This window comes from Corvus hawaiiensis, chromosome 5 (assembly GCF_020740725.1).
Source record: "Corvus hawaiiensis isolate bCorHaw1 chromosome 5, bCorHaw1.pri.cur, whole genome shotgun sequence".
Taxonomy (NCBI): Eukaryota; Metazoa; Chordata; class Aves; order Passeriformes; family Corvidae; genus Corvus; species Corvus hawaiiensis.
The window spans coordinates 58833782-58850331 of record NC_063217.1 but is presented as its reverse complement, the minus strand read 5'-3'; the positions used below and the strand labels follow the sequence as shown (position 1 = coordinate 58850331).

General features: G+C 39.6%; 1 protein-coding gene across 9 annotated transcripts in view; it reads right to left on the bottom strand.

Moving 5' to 3' along the window:
- MAPK10 (mitogen-activated protein kinase 10) overlaps window positions 1–16550 on the bottom strand; it is a 148484-nt gene that overhangs the window by 53082 nt on the left and 78852 nt on the right. For all 9 annotated transcript variants that reach the window (XM_048305345.1, XM_048305346.1, XM_048305349.1 and 6 more), the window contains one exon: window positions 145–274. In XM_048305345.1, coding sequence (XP_048161302.1) covers window positions 145–274 — 130 coding nt within the window. The remainder of the gene's footprint in view (window positions 1–144; window positions 275–16550) is intronic.

Genomic DNA, 16550 nt, shown 5'->3' with positions numbered 1-16550 from the left:
CGTGTGGGCATGTAGTACCAGAGAGGCTGCAGCCCTTGAGCATATATTTACATCTAATTTCTTCCATTTTAAAAAGGAACCAAACAAAACAATATCCGTTCTAACAAAGCAATGGACATACCATTTCTCCTGCTGAAAACTTACATTTTTATGATTCACACACTTCATGAGGACCAGCTCCCTGTAAGCTCGCTTGGCATGAGTTTGGTTCTGAAATGGTCTGCTGAGCTTCTTAATGGCCACGTTTCTGTCAAGGACAGCATCATATGCAGCACTGCAGTGATGAAAACACAGGGGTTATGCATCTTTGAGGGTATCCAGCATTTCTCATGGCAAATTCCTGAACCTCCGGTCTACCATTTCCTTTTTTCCACTGAGAAAAATACTCGATCAAAAGAAGGAGAGAGTTTCTACTAAAAAAAAAAGGAAAGAGTTTCTAGCAAAAAAAAAAAAGTAAGAGATCAAAAGGAAACAGGTAGCACCACACTGGCAAAAGACAGCATGCGCCACTACTTCTGAACTCCAATTCCATTGGAAATTAACACTTATTTTCAAGGGGTGGGGAAAAAATTAAATAACTTCAGATAAAAATACAATAAAAACTAGATGAGACATAAGGTATTTCATAAAGGAACTCCCTGTGCGTGGCTACAGCAGAAAAGACTTTTGTTTTTTCTGTCACCACTAAGAACACCTTCACCACGTGGCTCAGTGAACAATTGCCCACTTATCCAACATGAAGTCTGTACTTTCCTTATGATATTTCTAATGAAATCAAGTTATTCAGTCATTCTTTGAGACCATATAATCCAATTCCAATAACATACCTAGAAACAAAACCAATTTCACAAGGTTTTTTTACTGATTCCTGATAATGAAAAAATTAGTTACATATGCAAAGTTACAGCTTTTGAAAATGAAGAAATACGTTATTGTTTGCAAAGTGAACTTTTAAAGCCGGGGTCCTAAAATGCTCCTTCAACTTTTAAATGTTTTTCACAACCTTCAGTTATTTTTATAAATGCTACCTCCTATGTATTTGAAACATTTATTTTGGTGGTTCAAATCTGACTTCATAAACTCTGAGTTCTAAATTCTGAGTTCTAAATTCCACAAAGCACACTAAGTCCTAGAAACATTTCCAAGTGGACAGCATCCTCAGACCCTCTTCCTGGTTTTTCCTTTTGTCAGGAATGAGGAAAGGCATGACACAAGTTTTCTGCTAGTCCATGAAAAGTCCATGAAAGTTAGTTAGCAGTGGCTAACTAACTAAGTACAGAGCAGAAAGCATGCAAGCATCAGAAACTTAGTCACAAAGCCAACACAAATGTACAGCTGTTCAAAACAGGTAAGAAAATGTTGGCAATGTTTGCCTGGGAAACCACACAAGAAGAGAAGAATCAGAAATATTTAATTTACACTACAATTGCATAAATAACACACCAAATACATCCCACAAATAAGAATAATTGTTCGCAAAAGGTGATGAGGAGTTTTGCAAAGATTACTTTTAGGACTCATTTAGGAAGACTCTTGAGAGTGGGCCTAGGGAAGTGATCCTTCCATGGCCACATCTGGAATTCTGGGTTGCACTGCAGGCTTCCCAAAATGAGAAAGATAAAGATTGGAGCAATTCCACTGATGAGCCATGAAGATTATTAGGGACTGGAACATCTGTCATACAGGGAGCAGCTGAGTGAGCTGGAGTTGTGTAGCCTGGAGAAGGCTTAGGGTGGATCTTATCAATGTTCTTAAGTATCTGCTGTGAGGAGTAAAGAAGATAGAGCCAGACTCTTCCAGTGGTCCTGAGCAATCTGCTCTAGTTGACTCTGCTTTGAACAGGTGGGTTGGACCAGCTGTTCTCCAACATCATCCACTCTGTCACCTGGTAAGGGTTCTTTATTCTCCTATTCATGAATTAGGCATGTAACTTTCATGACCCAGCTAATATCCTGCTAGTCACATGCATAAACAAAGATATTGCATTCACCAGTTAAACCATACAAGCAGCAGCTTAGGTGACAAGGCTATCAAAGATCCAGCCTGATTTGATTTCCCTCCCACCACAGAACTTCACTCAACTGAACTTTGTGTTAGGAGGAACATGATGTGTGACTTACAGCCTAACAGTACATAGCAGAAAGCCAACCTCCTGTGGCAACTGGCAGAATCATGTCTCTCATTCTGATTTAGTTCAGCCACAACAGGGCATCATAAAGGCTACAATGAAATTGAGAAAGCATTAAACAAATAAAATGCAAAGCCCAAGAATTTAAAAAACCAGGATCTTTCAACAGTTAAATATTTTGTCCCTATTGTTCATGGACATACACTGCAAATATACTTCAGCAGACAAATCTCTCAGCTAATCCATATTACTTGATCACCCAACTCCTTTTAGGATGAAAAGCCTATGTAAGACTCAACCAAGCTATGTAAGAGTAGTGTGAATAATTTTAATGATCTTTTCTTATATTTTAATCTCATTAGCTACATCATAAAACTACTGACTAGGAGTTAGGAAACACCAAAAGTTTGTCTGGGCAAACATTTTCCTCAGTTCCTGATCTCTGTTTGCTTTTCTGAATTTTTTCTTTCTGTCAAAGCAACAGACAAAAGCACCAATCTAAAATCAGAAAAACAAAGGCTTCTTAAACACTTGGCTTTTATGATCAATTCCCAGTCCTTTGCATACCATGGACAACTAAAGTAATCCTTTGTAGAAGGATATTTACTTTGAGACACAAGGATCTTGACTGCAATTCTATCATGGTCTTCTATCAAATGGAAGGTGTCCAACTACTTGAAGAAGTCAATGCATGAATTCACTGCACTGGGTAAATTCATAGCCCTGATGGTTTTTTTCTGTGTTCACTAGAGAGAAGCTTTTGTTTACAGCCAGCCAACTCTGCACTTTACTACAATGAAATTACAGATATCAGATGCATCTCCTCTCTCTGCTGCTTGCTACACAAAATCCTTACCTTGGAACACTAAGTTTAGTATTGATGATAAGCCTTCTTAAGACAAACTTTAATCACTGGCAGAAGAGTGGCTGTATAAACATGTGGCTCCAGGGATCAGGAGTAAGGGAGAGAGAGTAATGAGTGTCTGCAAACTGTGATGCAAAGGTTGAGTGTGAAAGTCACTCCAGCTCTCAAATAAGAGACTGGACTTGCATCTAAAAGAGTTTCTCTGGAAACTCTATCATAACACCTCTTGCTCAACTGTAAATTTATTTTTTAATTTATACAACTTCCTGATCTTATAGCAAAGACTCTAAATTACCCCTGGTCTTGTAACAAAATGATAGCTTTACTGCAACATGAGCTCAGAAAAATCCTCAAAGTTTACTACCATGTCTCTGCAGCTGTTCAGTCAGAAAAGGCAGTAAATAAACTCTTTCCCTATAAATCCTCTTTACAGTTAGTTTGACATGGTAAATGTTAGTGTTAAAAATGTCTTTTAAAACTGTAAATAATTTGAAACAAACCTATTTAGCAGAGATAAAAAATTTTAGCGAATATAAATTCATGACTACCAAGAGATAGATGTAACTACAGCCATTTAGCAAGGCTCTTTGCTGACTTTGGCAGGAAAAAAATTAAACTCCTCCCAGTCAGATTTACATGAACCCAGGTCATCTTTTATCACTAATATTCTGTGTGAGCTCAGACTGCAATAATCAATAAGCAATGCTCTGTTGTCATGCACTTGAAAGACCAGGCATTCATTTTTATACCTATTTCAAAAAGCAAAGGAAAGCATTCTAGTTTCATGTCCAAGCTGTTCTTTCAGTAGTCTCTTTGCAAGTAAACACTTAAAATTATTCCTCCCATGTTTTCATCAACAGTGAAACTTAACATTTATCAATTCCATTATAGTCTACCCCAGAACAGACTGTCAAATCCACAGAAAATACATATCTTTTTAAGTCGACTCTTAGAGGTGGGTTCTTAGGATGATAAAGGACAATTTTTGTAATCTTAGGGTCAAGGGTCTTTGAATGGGGCACACACATTCTCTTTAAGGTGCTTACCCTATCTCAAGCCACTACTTCATGCAAGTACTATTATTATCTCTCAGATGACAGATCAGAAGCCCACGAGAGGAAAGAAAGCTCCCAGCCTCCAGTCTTCCAAGGTGGGCTGTGAAATGGAGACTCTGGGCAATCTCAGAAAACAGCTTTTTATATTGAGGAAGTCTCTTCACTGAATGCTGTAGAAATTTAAGGGCCACGAAACACTCCCCTTCCCTATTACTGCATATGCATATTGTGACAAATATAGTGGTAACATTTGTCTGAAAAGCTGCTTAATATTACACCTACTTTCTAAAGAGACAAACTTTGGTCATCTTTGCCTTCCTCCAAAAAGACTCCAGTCACAATTCTGCTTATTAAAAATCATTGCTATTTAGATCTGTAATACTCGATCCTTCTAGCTAACCTGGTTTTGTTACTGACATTTGCATTTTGCCTTATTTCCTTCACCCCAGCACAGCAAGGGGGCAGAAAGCTGTAACAGATCTTGTTAAGCAAAGACATTGATCTGTGTAGTTGAAACACTGTGGTTATTTAGTGGCGAGATCCCCATCAGTGGAGAGAACTGGTAACCCTGAAAATCACACTTAACAAGAATGCTAATGATAGCTCATCCTCACCCAATCACCACCAATATATGGAGCAGAACACCTTTTATAGAAATGCTCAGATACACATCTAAATGTATATGCACAGATAGATAAAAAGGAAAGCATAGATGGATGAATATATAAATACTTTTCACGGCAGTTTTTTTGTCTTCAAAGCTCTTGTTTCAGATAACTATCACTAATGCAATTTCTGAAGAAGTCATTTTTAGAAACAACAAGAGCCAAATTTTTTTCCTGTATCAAGCAAAATTGCTGTAAAAGTAGTTTATGAAACTTCAACCACAAAATATTTCAAGTGCTTTACCTTCTCTCTGCTTATGGTCCCCTGTCAGCCAAGTACTCTAACAAAAAAGAGTGAAAATGTTATCTTGCTTTAAGCAAACTTTTCTAAGTGTACTCTGGCAGGCGTTTTCTGGTGGGTTTGGTTTGTTTACTCCTTACAGTGCCCTCATGTACCAGTCCAACTTTCAGAATGAAATTAGACTTTATCATTCTTTTTTTTTCTCCTCTTGACATCTAACATCTAAGTTTTTAAAGGCACACATTCATACAAACGTGCCCATTCCTCTCTTCAACAATTACATTAAAAAATTATTTTTAGAGTGACAACTTCTCTCCAGAAAGTATATTTAAATATAGCAAATGTTTTCCATGAAACTAGTGTAAAAGAAAAGAATTCCATACCTGCACCAGTGTGCAGAAAGTTTGCCCCAAGCAGTACAAGTCAAAGGCCACTGTAACAAAAAAGCCTCTGACTGTCCTTATTAGGTTTGGAATCAACCCTTTGTGCTGAAAATCCAGTTTGACCATACTGAAGAGCTGCCAACCTATTGTCAGGAACAGCTACTATATAGTCTGGATCAGGTCTATTTCCTCTCAAAATGCAGAGAAATTGAGACAATATTCAGAGCTAATGCTAAAGAAGACCAATACAGCTTCATAATGAATGACTGCTGCATTTTTCCTGTTGCCAATTATGATTCTAGCTTTTTTGTGTGTGTTTCCATCAGCTCACAGTTTCTTGCAAGCCACTGGAAACAGCTCGATTATAAAATACAATCAAGCTGCCTCCCCAGCTGCAACACAAGGTACCATTTTTTTTTCTATTACCAGATCTAGTCTAACAGAATAAATAAATTATTTGCCAAGGGTTCCCATGAGCTTCCTCAGCACTGCAGAGACTACTGATTGGGCTCAAAACATTCCTTCCTGCACTGCACAGAAATGTGATCTATTATCCTGTGTTGGAATGAAGTAATGAGAGAGGACTGAAGTGCCTGAATTGTTTGGGATTATCACCCCAGTCCTTGAATGAAAATTCAGCATTGCTGTCAAGATTTATAGTGAATTCTGTAGTGCTTAAACTTCAAAGACGTGCCACTAAAACAGGAGAATTTTAAGACAAAAGTTCAAAATGTGTGGCTCTGTTTTTACATTTCAGTGTTTTATCAGGAAAGACATCTGGTCTCACCAGAGACCAGCAGAGGGGCAGAATCCCCTCCCTCACCCTGCTGGCCACTGCTTTGGATGCAGCCCAGGATGTGTTTGACTTCCTGGGCTCTGAGTGCACATGGCTGGGTCATGTCCAGCCTCTCACCCACCAGCACTGCCAGGTCCTTCTGGGCAGGGCTGCTCGGGATCTGTTCATCCCCAGCCTGTGCTGATCGCAGGGGGTTGCCCAAACCCAAGTGCAGCACCTTGCACTTGGTCTTGTTAAGCCTCATAAACCTGCAAATCTGCTGATGGTGCACTTGATCCCTTTGTCCGTTATTAATGAAGATATTAAATAACCCTGGTCCCAATACGGACCCCTGAGGGGCACCACTTGTCACTGATGCCCATCAGGACCCTGAGCTGTTGACCACAACCTTCTGGATGCAAGTGTCCTGCCCTCAAATCTCTCTCTTGCCATTTTAGAGAGAAGGATATTGTGGGGGGACTGTGTCAGTGGCTTTACAGAAATCCCGATAAGTGACGTGAAACGCTTCCCTTGTTCACGATGGAGTCACTCCATCACAGAAGGCGACGGGGTTGGTCAGGCAGGACTTGCCCTTGGTGAAGCCATGCTGGCTGTCCTGAATCACCTCCCTGTCCTCCATGTGCCTTAGCACAGCTTCCAGGAGGATCTGTGCCATGATATTCCCAGGCACAGAGGTGGGGCTGACAGCTCAGTAGTTCCCAGGGTCCTCCTTCCTGCCCTGTTTAAAGATGGGTGCAAAGTTTCCCTTTTTCCAGTCACCTGGGACTTCACCTGACTGCCACGGCTTTTCAAGTGTCATGGAGAGTGGCTTGGCACCTACATCAGCCAATTCCCTCAGGGCTCTGGGAAGGCTCTCATCAGGTCCCACAGACACGTGCATTCAGGTTCCTCAGTGGTCACAAACCCGATCTTTATTTACAGTGGGAGGGACTTTGCTCCCCCAGTCCCCATCCTGCTGTCCCTCCACTGGAGAGGTGTGGGAAGAGAGGTTGCCCCTGAAGACTGAGGCCAAGAAGTTGAGTACCTCAGTCTTCTTCTCTCTGGTAGGGGTGTCTATTACCTGGCTCAGTAGCTTACATGCTTACATGCAAACACAAAGTCCAAGCCCACAGTTCACCCAGTCCCTTCACTGTCACCCAATGAGGATTAAATAGTGCCAGTGTCATATCCATAACAGTCCAATTTTGAATCTGTACTGCTCATTCTGTTTCAAGTACTACAGTCATTGCCTAAAATGTCAAAGCCAAGCAGCCCTTTACAGCAAAGATAAACTGGGAAGCATAATTCATTCATAATTCTAAGGACAGCTAGATCTGAAAAGTTTTCTGTGAAATCTATTTCACAATTCAGTCATGCTGAGAGAGCTCTTATCTGCCAAAATTTCAGATGGGAGGGTCTGAAGGAAGGTGTTCAAGCCATCACATATAAGACAATGTAGAAGAAGCTGCAGGGATAAAAAACGATGGAACACTTATTTTTAGTAAACTTATTTACAATAAAAGTTATCTTTCTAATTACACGAGCTGGTGATGCCCTAACAAGAGCCATTTTGTAGCCCACCTATCAGTTGTGTATACTGATGCAAGATAAAACTCTTCCCACAGTCATTCTCACTCACAAAGAGGGTGGGCATACAGGATACGGTGGGAAAGGCAATGTGGAAACAGCTATACAGTTCACACATTGCCTGGCACACCACTCAATGGGCGCTGGTTCAGTTTGCCAGGACATTAAAATATTCATGAGGATGCTGAGTATGAAGCATGTTTACATACTTCTCATCTGCATGTGCTCTGCTAATTCTTCATACTTGGCTCTGAAAGCCACTCAGCTGTTTCATACTTTTCTGAACAGAGCTGTAAAATCCGTACTTTCTGGCCCTGCATGTCTCTTGTCACTAACTCACTACACAGTCTGCTAGCTGCCAGTACCCTTTGTTAGCTGCCAGCCTAGGAAATTCAACCTGGGCAGTGAGAGGAGCCAGGTTTCTTTTCTATTCTGCTTTAAAAGGGCTCTAGATCAATATGCTTTCTCTTACACGTGAAGCATGTAAGAGATGACAATCTCGTGGTCTCCAAAGTATCCTATATTACTCACTCTTTGTCTGCTCAAGGATTTACCAAAGCAAGGTGAAAAACTGAAAAATGAACCAGAGCTGGCAGTGTCTATCAATACTCAGTGGCAGAAAACACATGGGCAAAACAAGCTTCAGCGGGATTTGCCAGTAAACCATACTAAGATGATGTTTGCCCAACACCTGGAGAATGGGTATAAGACACTGAATTTGGCAAAGAGATCTCACATTCACTGCTCTGAACTCAGCATGGAATATAAACTTTGGACAGTTTTCAAGTTTTTTAAGCAACAAAGCCAGAAAAAGTCCAGTTTCCTTGTTTAACAGCAATTTACAAGACATGGGAAATAGTGGCACCAAGGCAGAGTCTCCACACCTGGCAAAAGCTGAGTACCTACCACATTCAAATTGTCAGTCACATGATAAACCTGCTATTTTTTGGATCTACAAACTGGAATAGAAGCCAGATACTATCTTACTATAACCTCCTTGCAATCACAGTTTAAAAGATTTGCTGGCTTGCCTGACAAACAGAACAAAAGCTGTCACTTGGCTCAATAAGAAATGCTATTTCACAACACTTCTTGCTGCATTTCTCAAATGATTAAATACCAAAATTCAACCATGAAATAAAAGTGTACCCTTAGCAAGCCTTCACCTACAATGTGATAACCATGGGAGAAAAAAAAGTAAAAAGTTTAACCCTAAATGCCCACTCAGATTCTAGTTTCCCCAAACCAACCCTGCAATCCCCGCAAGGCTATTCTAAGCAGACAGAAACAGAATGGTTTACCTGCATAACAAGCCAAAGTGCCTTTTTAAAACAGGAACAAAACAAAAAATCTTAGGTTTTTGAATTGCCCTGTAACACTAGAAATCTCAAGACATAGATGTGTACACAGAATTTTAAAACACTGTATTTGAATCCAGAAAAGAATAAAAGATTAAAAAAAAACCAAACCAAACCAAAAAAACCAACACCAGAAAACTACACACAAATAACACCCACAAACAAACCAACCCCTCAATGTCCTATTTGCCACTTGCAAAGGGACTCCTGTCTTTGAGTCTTCCTACTTTCTGCTTCCCTTCCTGTCTGTCTCTCTTTATTGCCAACTCTTGCCCATTCTGGAGAGTTTTCCCACTCATCTCACATCAGACATGCCTAGCACTGTTCACAAACTTCACCCAGGCTTCACATAGAATATCTTGTTTCATATTTTCTTTCTATCTTGCACAACTTCTGTTTAATTTTTTTGGGCTGTCACCAGCTCTTATGATTGTCTAAGGATGGGTCTTGGGACAAAGCACAATAAATTGCTTTCTGTAAAGCACTGTGAAAATCTGTAGACTACATTCATCTTAGAGAATAAATATCAGCAATACATGCTGACAAAGAAAATTGAATTTTCTGAGCTGCATTTCCTTCCAGACCGGCTCTAGTTTTTATTTTTCTGGTTCCATTGTGTCTTTGTTTTGATGCCTGCCATTTTATTTAGGTGGTCTGTCCTATTGCCCTACCTCTCTGATTCCATGTGGCCACAGCCATTCTCCTATCACAGGAGAAATCCCTTGGTCCTAAGAGGGAACAGAAGTGGTTTGTGCAATCTGTCTCATGTGAAACACATGGTGATCAGTGATGATGATGCAACAATTTCAGTGGGGACAGGGTTTCAGGTGAATGACATGAAAGGATGAGCCTGAAGTCTGTTAAGGAACAGCTGCAATGCACTGACAGCAGTTAATTACAACCCTGGTTTTCCAGGAGGACCAACGAGAGTCTTGAAAAAATCTGTCCAGTAAGTTGTATTATGGTAGTGACGCAGCACAAACATGAGAAAAGAGAGATCTGTCAGTGACCAAGAGGAAGCTTTTGACAGTGTAGGAACAGAAGTACCTGACATCCATAAAGAGAGTTATAAAATGTCACTGTCTGATAGCAAATACTGTAAATTAAATGGAGTTTCTAATCAACGCACAGAAAGAGCTTCAATTTCATAATCATCAGTTACTTCCCTGCAGACACAGAATTTTCAAACAGCTGATACATTTTTTAATGGCAAGGGGATCACAGATCCAGCCACAGCTATGAACAAACCTGCTCTATGCCAAAGAGTTGTATCAATCCAGCTGAAAACCCTGGATGCCAACTCTCTCAAATGAGCCTGACCCTGCCTTTACAGTACTGAATTCATGACCACATAAAGGGAGCATTGCTGTCAGGGTTCACAAAAACAGATTGCACAGAGATGGTTTCCTCACAAACTTATTTATTTTTTCCCCCCATAAACTTGCAGAGTATAAATATGGAATAGATTTTGCCTGCTTAACTGTTGTAGTCATGGAAACCATACAGGTTCTTTAAGGAGAAAGGAATCAAAAAAGGACATAGAAATATAGGCAGAGTATTTTAGAGACAGAGGACATGATTTCTTTGCTAGGAAAGAATACTATGGCACATTTTATTACATACCATTTGTGATTACCACTACATTTTCAATTTTAGATTTCTCTGGACAAGCAAAGGGAAATGAAACAAAAGAAGACAAACATGAAATATGTGGTGACTTCCTGCCTACCAGGAATCTCTGCAGTTAGGTAGAAGAAGGACATTACTGAAAAAAAAAAAGAAATTGGGAAACATTTTTTGTACAGTTTCTACATGTCAGACCTTTTAAAAAAAATGATACAATAATAAGTCTTGCCCAAACATTACATCTCAGTTTCCTCTGTCATGTAAAAATGGGTCTTCATCCTGCCTCAGGTGCCTTTATGCACTGTTACTGGATACATCCCTTTTCTTTGCTTCTTTCTCACTTACAGATAGTAGTAGTATATAGAAGAAGCTCAAGAATCAAAGCAAACAATGACTCAAAGACAATCCATCTGTCCTATTTTTCAGATGTTATGTATAGTTTGTCACACAGCAACTGTTCTCTATGATCTTAACAGCATCTCCTTCCATATCCAAGCTCAGTTCTTTGCTGCAAGAGCACTGCAAGACATGGTCTCCTCCTCTCACTCCATATGCAAGCAAACTGTCTCTGGATATGTGTTAATATGCAAACTCTAATAACATCAGCTTAAGAAACACAGATCTGTACAACTTAAATTAGCACCTCCACTCAATATTCTGGAGGTCAAGAACAGAGGCTCAGCCTCTGCTGCACTCATTGGGAGTCTCTCAGCACCTTAAAATTCACATGCTGGTGATCCAGATTCCAAATATAATTGGCAAATTTACTGTCTTTCTTGAGAATCAAGGCATAGAGATATCAGAACCACAAAGCAGAATGTGCTGTTTCAGACGTACACCAGACCAATAGGCAACCAAATACACACAGTTTTTGGTATTTCAGAGCAATGACATGCAGGAAATCCAAAGAATACCACAATGTATCTGCAAACTGGGAGCTGGGGAAAAATCCTGCAATGTACAAATGAATGAGGTTCAAAGCTTGCTGTGAGTTTAACTTCTGGTATTTCAACAAGAACTTCCCAAAATGTAAAAAAAAAAAAACAAAACCTCAAACAAAAAAAATTAAAAATCACCATGTGTTGCCATTGTATGGGATGATATTAGCACTGGGAAACATGGGAAAATTTGTTTATACTGACATGTGCATTTCACTATCAGTGCAGCTATAGCTCCCAGTGCGAAGTGACAGCTCTTTCCTACATTGCTCTCACAGAACACACTTGTAAAACTCTCTAAAGGTTGTCTTTAAAAACCTCCTGGGGAGCAGGACACCAAAGCACATCAGCGAAGCACACAACAGCTGAGGAAGAGAACACTGGCTGAACTAATGGACACAATTTGAAGAATCTACAACAGAACAGGATCAATCTGCAGTGCCAGCCAGTAGAGTGTTAAGCACAAAAAGTCTGCACAATGCAACTGTGTTACTGGAATGAAAGTAACCAAACTCACAACATATGATCAGTTCTGATTCACAGGAGAGATCGGGGCTGACAAAAGTAATGCTGCCACTCCCTTCAGGACCACTGAAATTCTAGGCATATCCAAGTACACTGTTTACCCCATTTTGCCTCTGAATGACAGGTATTTGTTCTCCTCTTCTGAGGAAAACTAGTGATTAATCCCACAAAGAGAACACCTCTGAACTGCAATGGGACTGCGCCGGTTTATACACACACAAATGTTGGTCTCTGTCAAGGAATACAGTATTTCATTTCAGTGACACAAATCAAAACAATATTATTGGGATCACAATGAAGAGACATCTTCATGTCTCAAGAACTTGAATACACCTGTATGCAGCTAAACAGTACAAATAAAATCATGTATTAGCTGTAAGACACTGATAAGACCACTATTCTCTGTGTTTTTTCCACTGTACTATCACAAAAGTATGAGCTTGGAATTGATTATGGTCAGAAGCATCAACTCCTCTTTTCTATGGCTTTTACCATTACTCCCATTGCAATATCACTTTAGATCCTTATACCCAGCCCAGGAGTCAATGGTGCTACACAAAACCAGAACTGAAGGATAATCATTGTACAAAAGAGCCCACGTGTTTTTGCATCTTGTAGTGGACAATACCTGTCACATTTCTCCTCCGGCCTTTGCACACTCTGGGAAGTGGTTGAGTCACCATCCCTGGAGGTATTGAAAAAGATGTGCAGACGTGGCACTTGGGGACATGGTTTAGTGATGGACCTGGCACTACTGGGGGAACAGTTGGACACCATGATCTTAAGGCTTTTTTCCAACCTTAAGTGATTCTATGGTGTTGAGGTTACTATAGGGAAGGAATCAGCAGATTTATAAGCTACAATGAGCACTACCATCACCACAGGCTGATCTGAAAGAACTTTGCACTCTTTAAAATTCAACCACCAAACCACAAGTAAATCAGCCAAGGAGAACCTATGGTAATATTAGGCAACATATCAAGCTACTTACTGTCTTGCTGGCTCTACTTATTACAGGGAACACTAAAAGACTCTGTTATCTCTTTTATGTTCAGATTCAAAAATATCATTAAACCACTAATTCAAAGACAAAAATCTGCAACACATTTCCCAATTTACTACTTCAGGAATATATTTACAGTCTTCTCTATATCTGCAAATGAGGTGACTTTCTAAATTTATAACGCATTCACTGAAAAGCTCTCATAAAAGCATAATTCCTGCTCACATATTCTCCACTCAACCATTACTCACACAGAAACTTCCTGCATCAATGAGACAGAATAAAGCACTTCCCAACCAACTCCCCCAGTCCAGTTGACACATCATTAGACCACATCTCAACATCACGCAGCATGAAAGCTTGTGCTCACTTTTTAAGAAAAGACCAAGATCAAGGATTTCAGCTGAAAGGCATCATCAGACCCATTTATTTGATGTTCACCCAGACAACTTTGTTTTCAAAGCTAACATTTTCTCCTGGTAACGCACGCAGGTATAGGCACTATGTGGTCTTAAACCAGGCCAAATGTCTTCATAAGATACTGATAAGATTTTAACTGCTTGTGTCCTCAAGCCTGTAAGTGATGTCTTCCCTATCTGCCTTGGAAACCTGGACTTCACCCTTGCCTCTATCATAAATTCAAAAACTGTCAGAGGCCCTTCAAATTGCTTTTGAAATATTTCCGTACAACACCATTTTTCTAGACATCACAGACAGTATCAAAAATATCACAGGCAACATAAAAAATGATAGCTTGCAAACCACAGCAGAAAACCTACAGATCAATTACCTTGCTTCCAGGCAAAAAGAATTCATCTAAAACATAAAGAAATGCCCACTCCAACATCAGCATATTTCTGTTGATTTTATGGAACATGAGAATTCCTCTCCATCCACCATCATCCACCATGCACAAACCCAAGCTGAAAGTGACCTGTCTCTTTCTCTCAGCCCCTTGAAAAATAAGTTAGGTGTCAACTCCCTTCTAACATTGCAGAGGGGTATCAGCTTCTTCTCTCAGCAGTTTAAGTGGCACATGTCTAATTAAACTCAGAGAACTGTTTTCTGTTTCTATTCCAGACTCAAAGATTAACTAGTGTGGTCAAAAGCATGTGCAGTTTTTACAACTACAGTTTGGTCTAATAAACTCCATGCTCTGTTTCAGCAAAGCCCCATCGCCATCATGCCTGTAATAACAACATGATAATGATATGCAAACGCACCCTTTACACGCTTTCTCACAGATGTCAGTGTGATGTAACGTGAGCAAGCAGCCTACACCTTCATAAAGAGTAGGGCTTGCAGGGTGAAGAGGAGCTTCCCTGCTCAAGAGATTCCAAGCAGCTTGCTTTCTTTCCTTCTTTTGGCTGCTGAAATAATTTTGTGAACATAGTTAACACAAAACCCTTTGAAAGAGCTCAAAGATTAATTTTCAAAGATACTGTATGTACTAGGTCTATAGCAAATAACTCTTCCTCACTGAGTTTATAATTATTTCACATGGGCACAATTATAACAATCACACCATATGGTTTTCTCTTTTTCATGTAGTTTACTAAATCATCATCTCCTGAGGACCTCAGTATTTTAATTCTTCCGTATCAAGAAAATAATTTTTTCTTTGATGTAATTTTCAACACAATCAAGTGAAATCAAGTCCCCACTTCTTTCATAACCACATTCTCTGCTTCCCATGCCTGCTTCTGTTCCACAACACAAACTGTTTTTCACCGAAATTCTCCTGCTTATCTTGACACCTGTTTATAGAACTGTATGAGAAAAATTTCAGTGTTCTGTGGCTTTGCCTAGGAACCCTGCAACACCTTCCAGAGCCTGAAAAACATCCGGCCTCTCCTCCTAAAAGGAGCTAACATTCAGCAGCCATACTCTGTCATTCCATAAAACCAAGTGTCACTATGCACTAAAGCTGTCTCCAGTAGCTGGGTAGCCAATTATTTCACTCAATAACCCACAGTTATCCTGAACGAAAATTCAGAAACTTTGCATGCTCTGAGAAGATTGAGCCTAAACCCCTCTGTGCCATCCTACCTGTGCCTGCCCTTGGTGGAGGGAATGATCAGAAACCACCCATTTGGCTTCTACGCTTCTCCTAATTCTGGCACCGAGGGACAGAATTGCATCCCAGATCTGTGACACTTCTTGAACAAGTCATTGAGTGTAAACAGAGCCACTGGATCTAAAAGAAACGATCACCTAGGTTTTCCCCAATATTTTCATAGAGACACTCCTTGTGGCTATTCTTTGCAAAGGAACAAGACAAGCAGCACAGATTACTTCCCCCACCAGAGCAAGCAGCACTGCACAAACAAGCAGGTTTTCAGTACTTTTTTTTCCTTAATCAGTTTTTTCTAGATGTAACTCTATTTCCATCAAAATACTTCTAAATAGGGTAAGTTTCTACAGTAGAAACTTATTCTAACAAAGCTTACTATGTAAGCTTATTATTAATATTACGTAAGGAGAAACTTACACAACTGAAGATGTTTCTCATCATGTATTGTTTTCTCTTAGCTAAACTACAAATATTTATCTCCCAATTGTTTTTTCATCAATTAATCACCTCACCATTGATTCTTCATGCTTTTCTGAGGGATGGTTTATTATATTTCTGGTAAATTATGCCTCACAACAGGCAGTTTACTATGTAACACAAACTGAGAAAGAAATGCTCATTATCTTCCCCATCTATTATGTAATACTATATCTGTATCATCAAAAAGCCTTTTATGGCCTCTCCATGCTACTCACCATTTCAGGGGATTTGTGTTAACTTTCACTCAAACTTGCTTGTTTTCCAATTTGATTTTCTTTCCTAAGAAATTATTAATTTTTACTTTCAGCTCTTAGTATGAAAGTAAAATTCACAGGGTGTTTTTGATTTTATTTAGCTTAACGCCTCTGTTTTTTGCTGCTCGCAAATTTCTCATTACAGCAATTCAGTTGCAGAGAGGTTCAACAAAAACTCATTTTCCTCTGAAACAAATAGAGGATAGTAAGGAGGAAGAAAAACCATCTTTGCTTTACATGGAATTAAAAAAATAGTGCAAAATTAATTTTACTAGTCCTGAACCCAAAATATGCCTCTTTCCCAAAGCTGATTTCAAAGCAAGCTTTAGTTCTTTTGTGTTTAAGATACACAATATGGTACTTGGCCATTTAGCTCAGTCTTTGGACTTGCATGGTCTCAAAGCATTCTAAACACTGGAAGTGATGGACTGAGACCTAAGGATGTGTTGTCGGTATTGTACACTGTCAATTGGTTGGTGCCGATGCACAGTCCATGGCAAACCATCTGCCACTGGATTAAAGGAACCTTTTGCTTTACCACTGCCTCCACCTGTAAAGTAACACACATTACATCAAATTCAGAAAAAAAACAG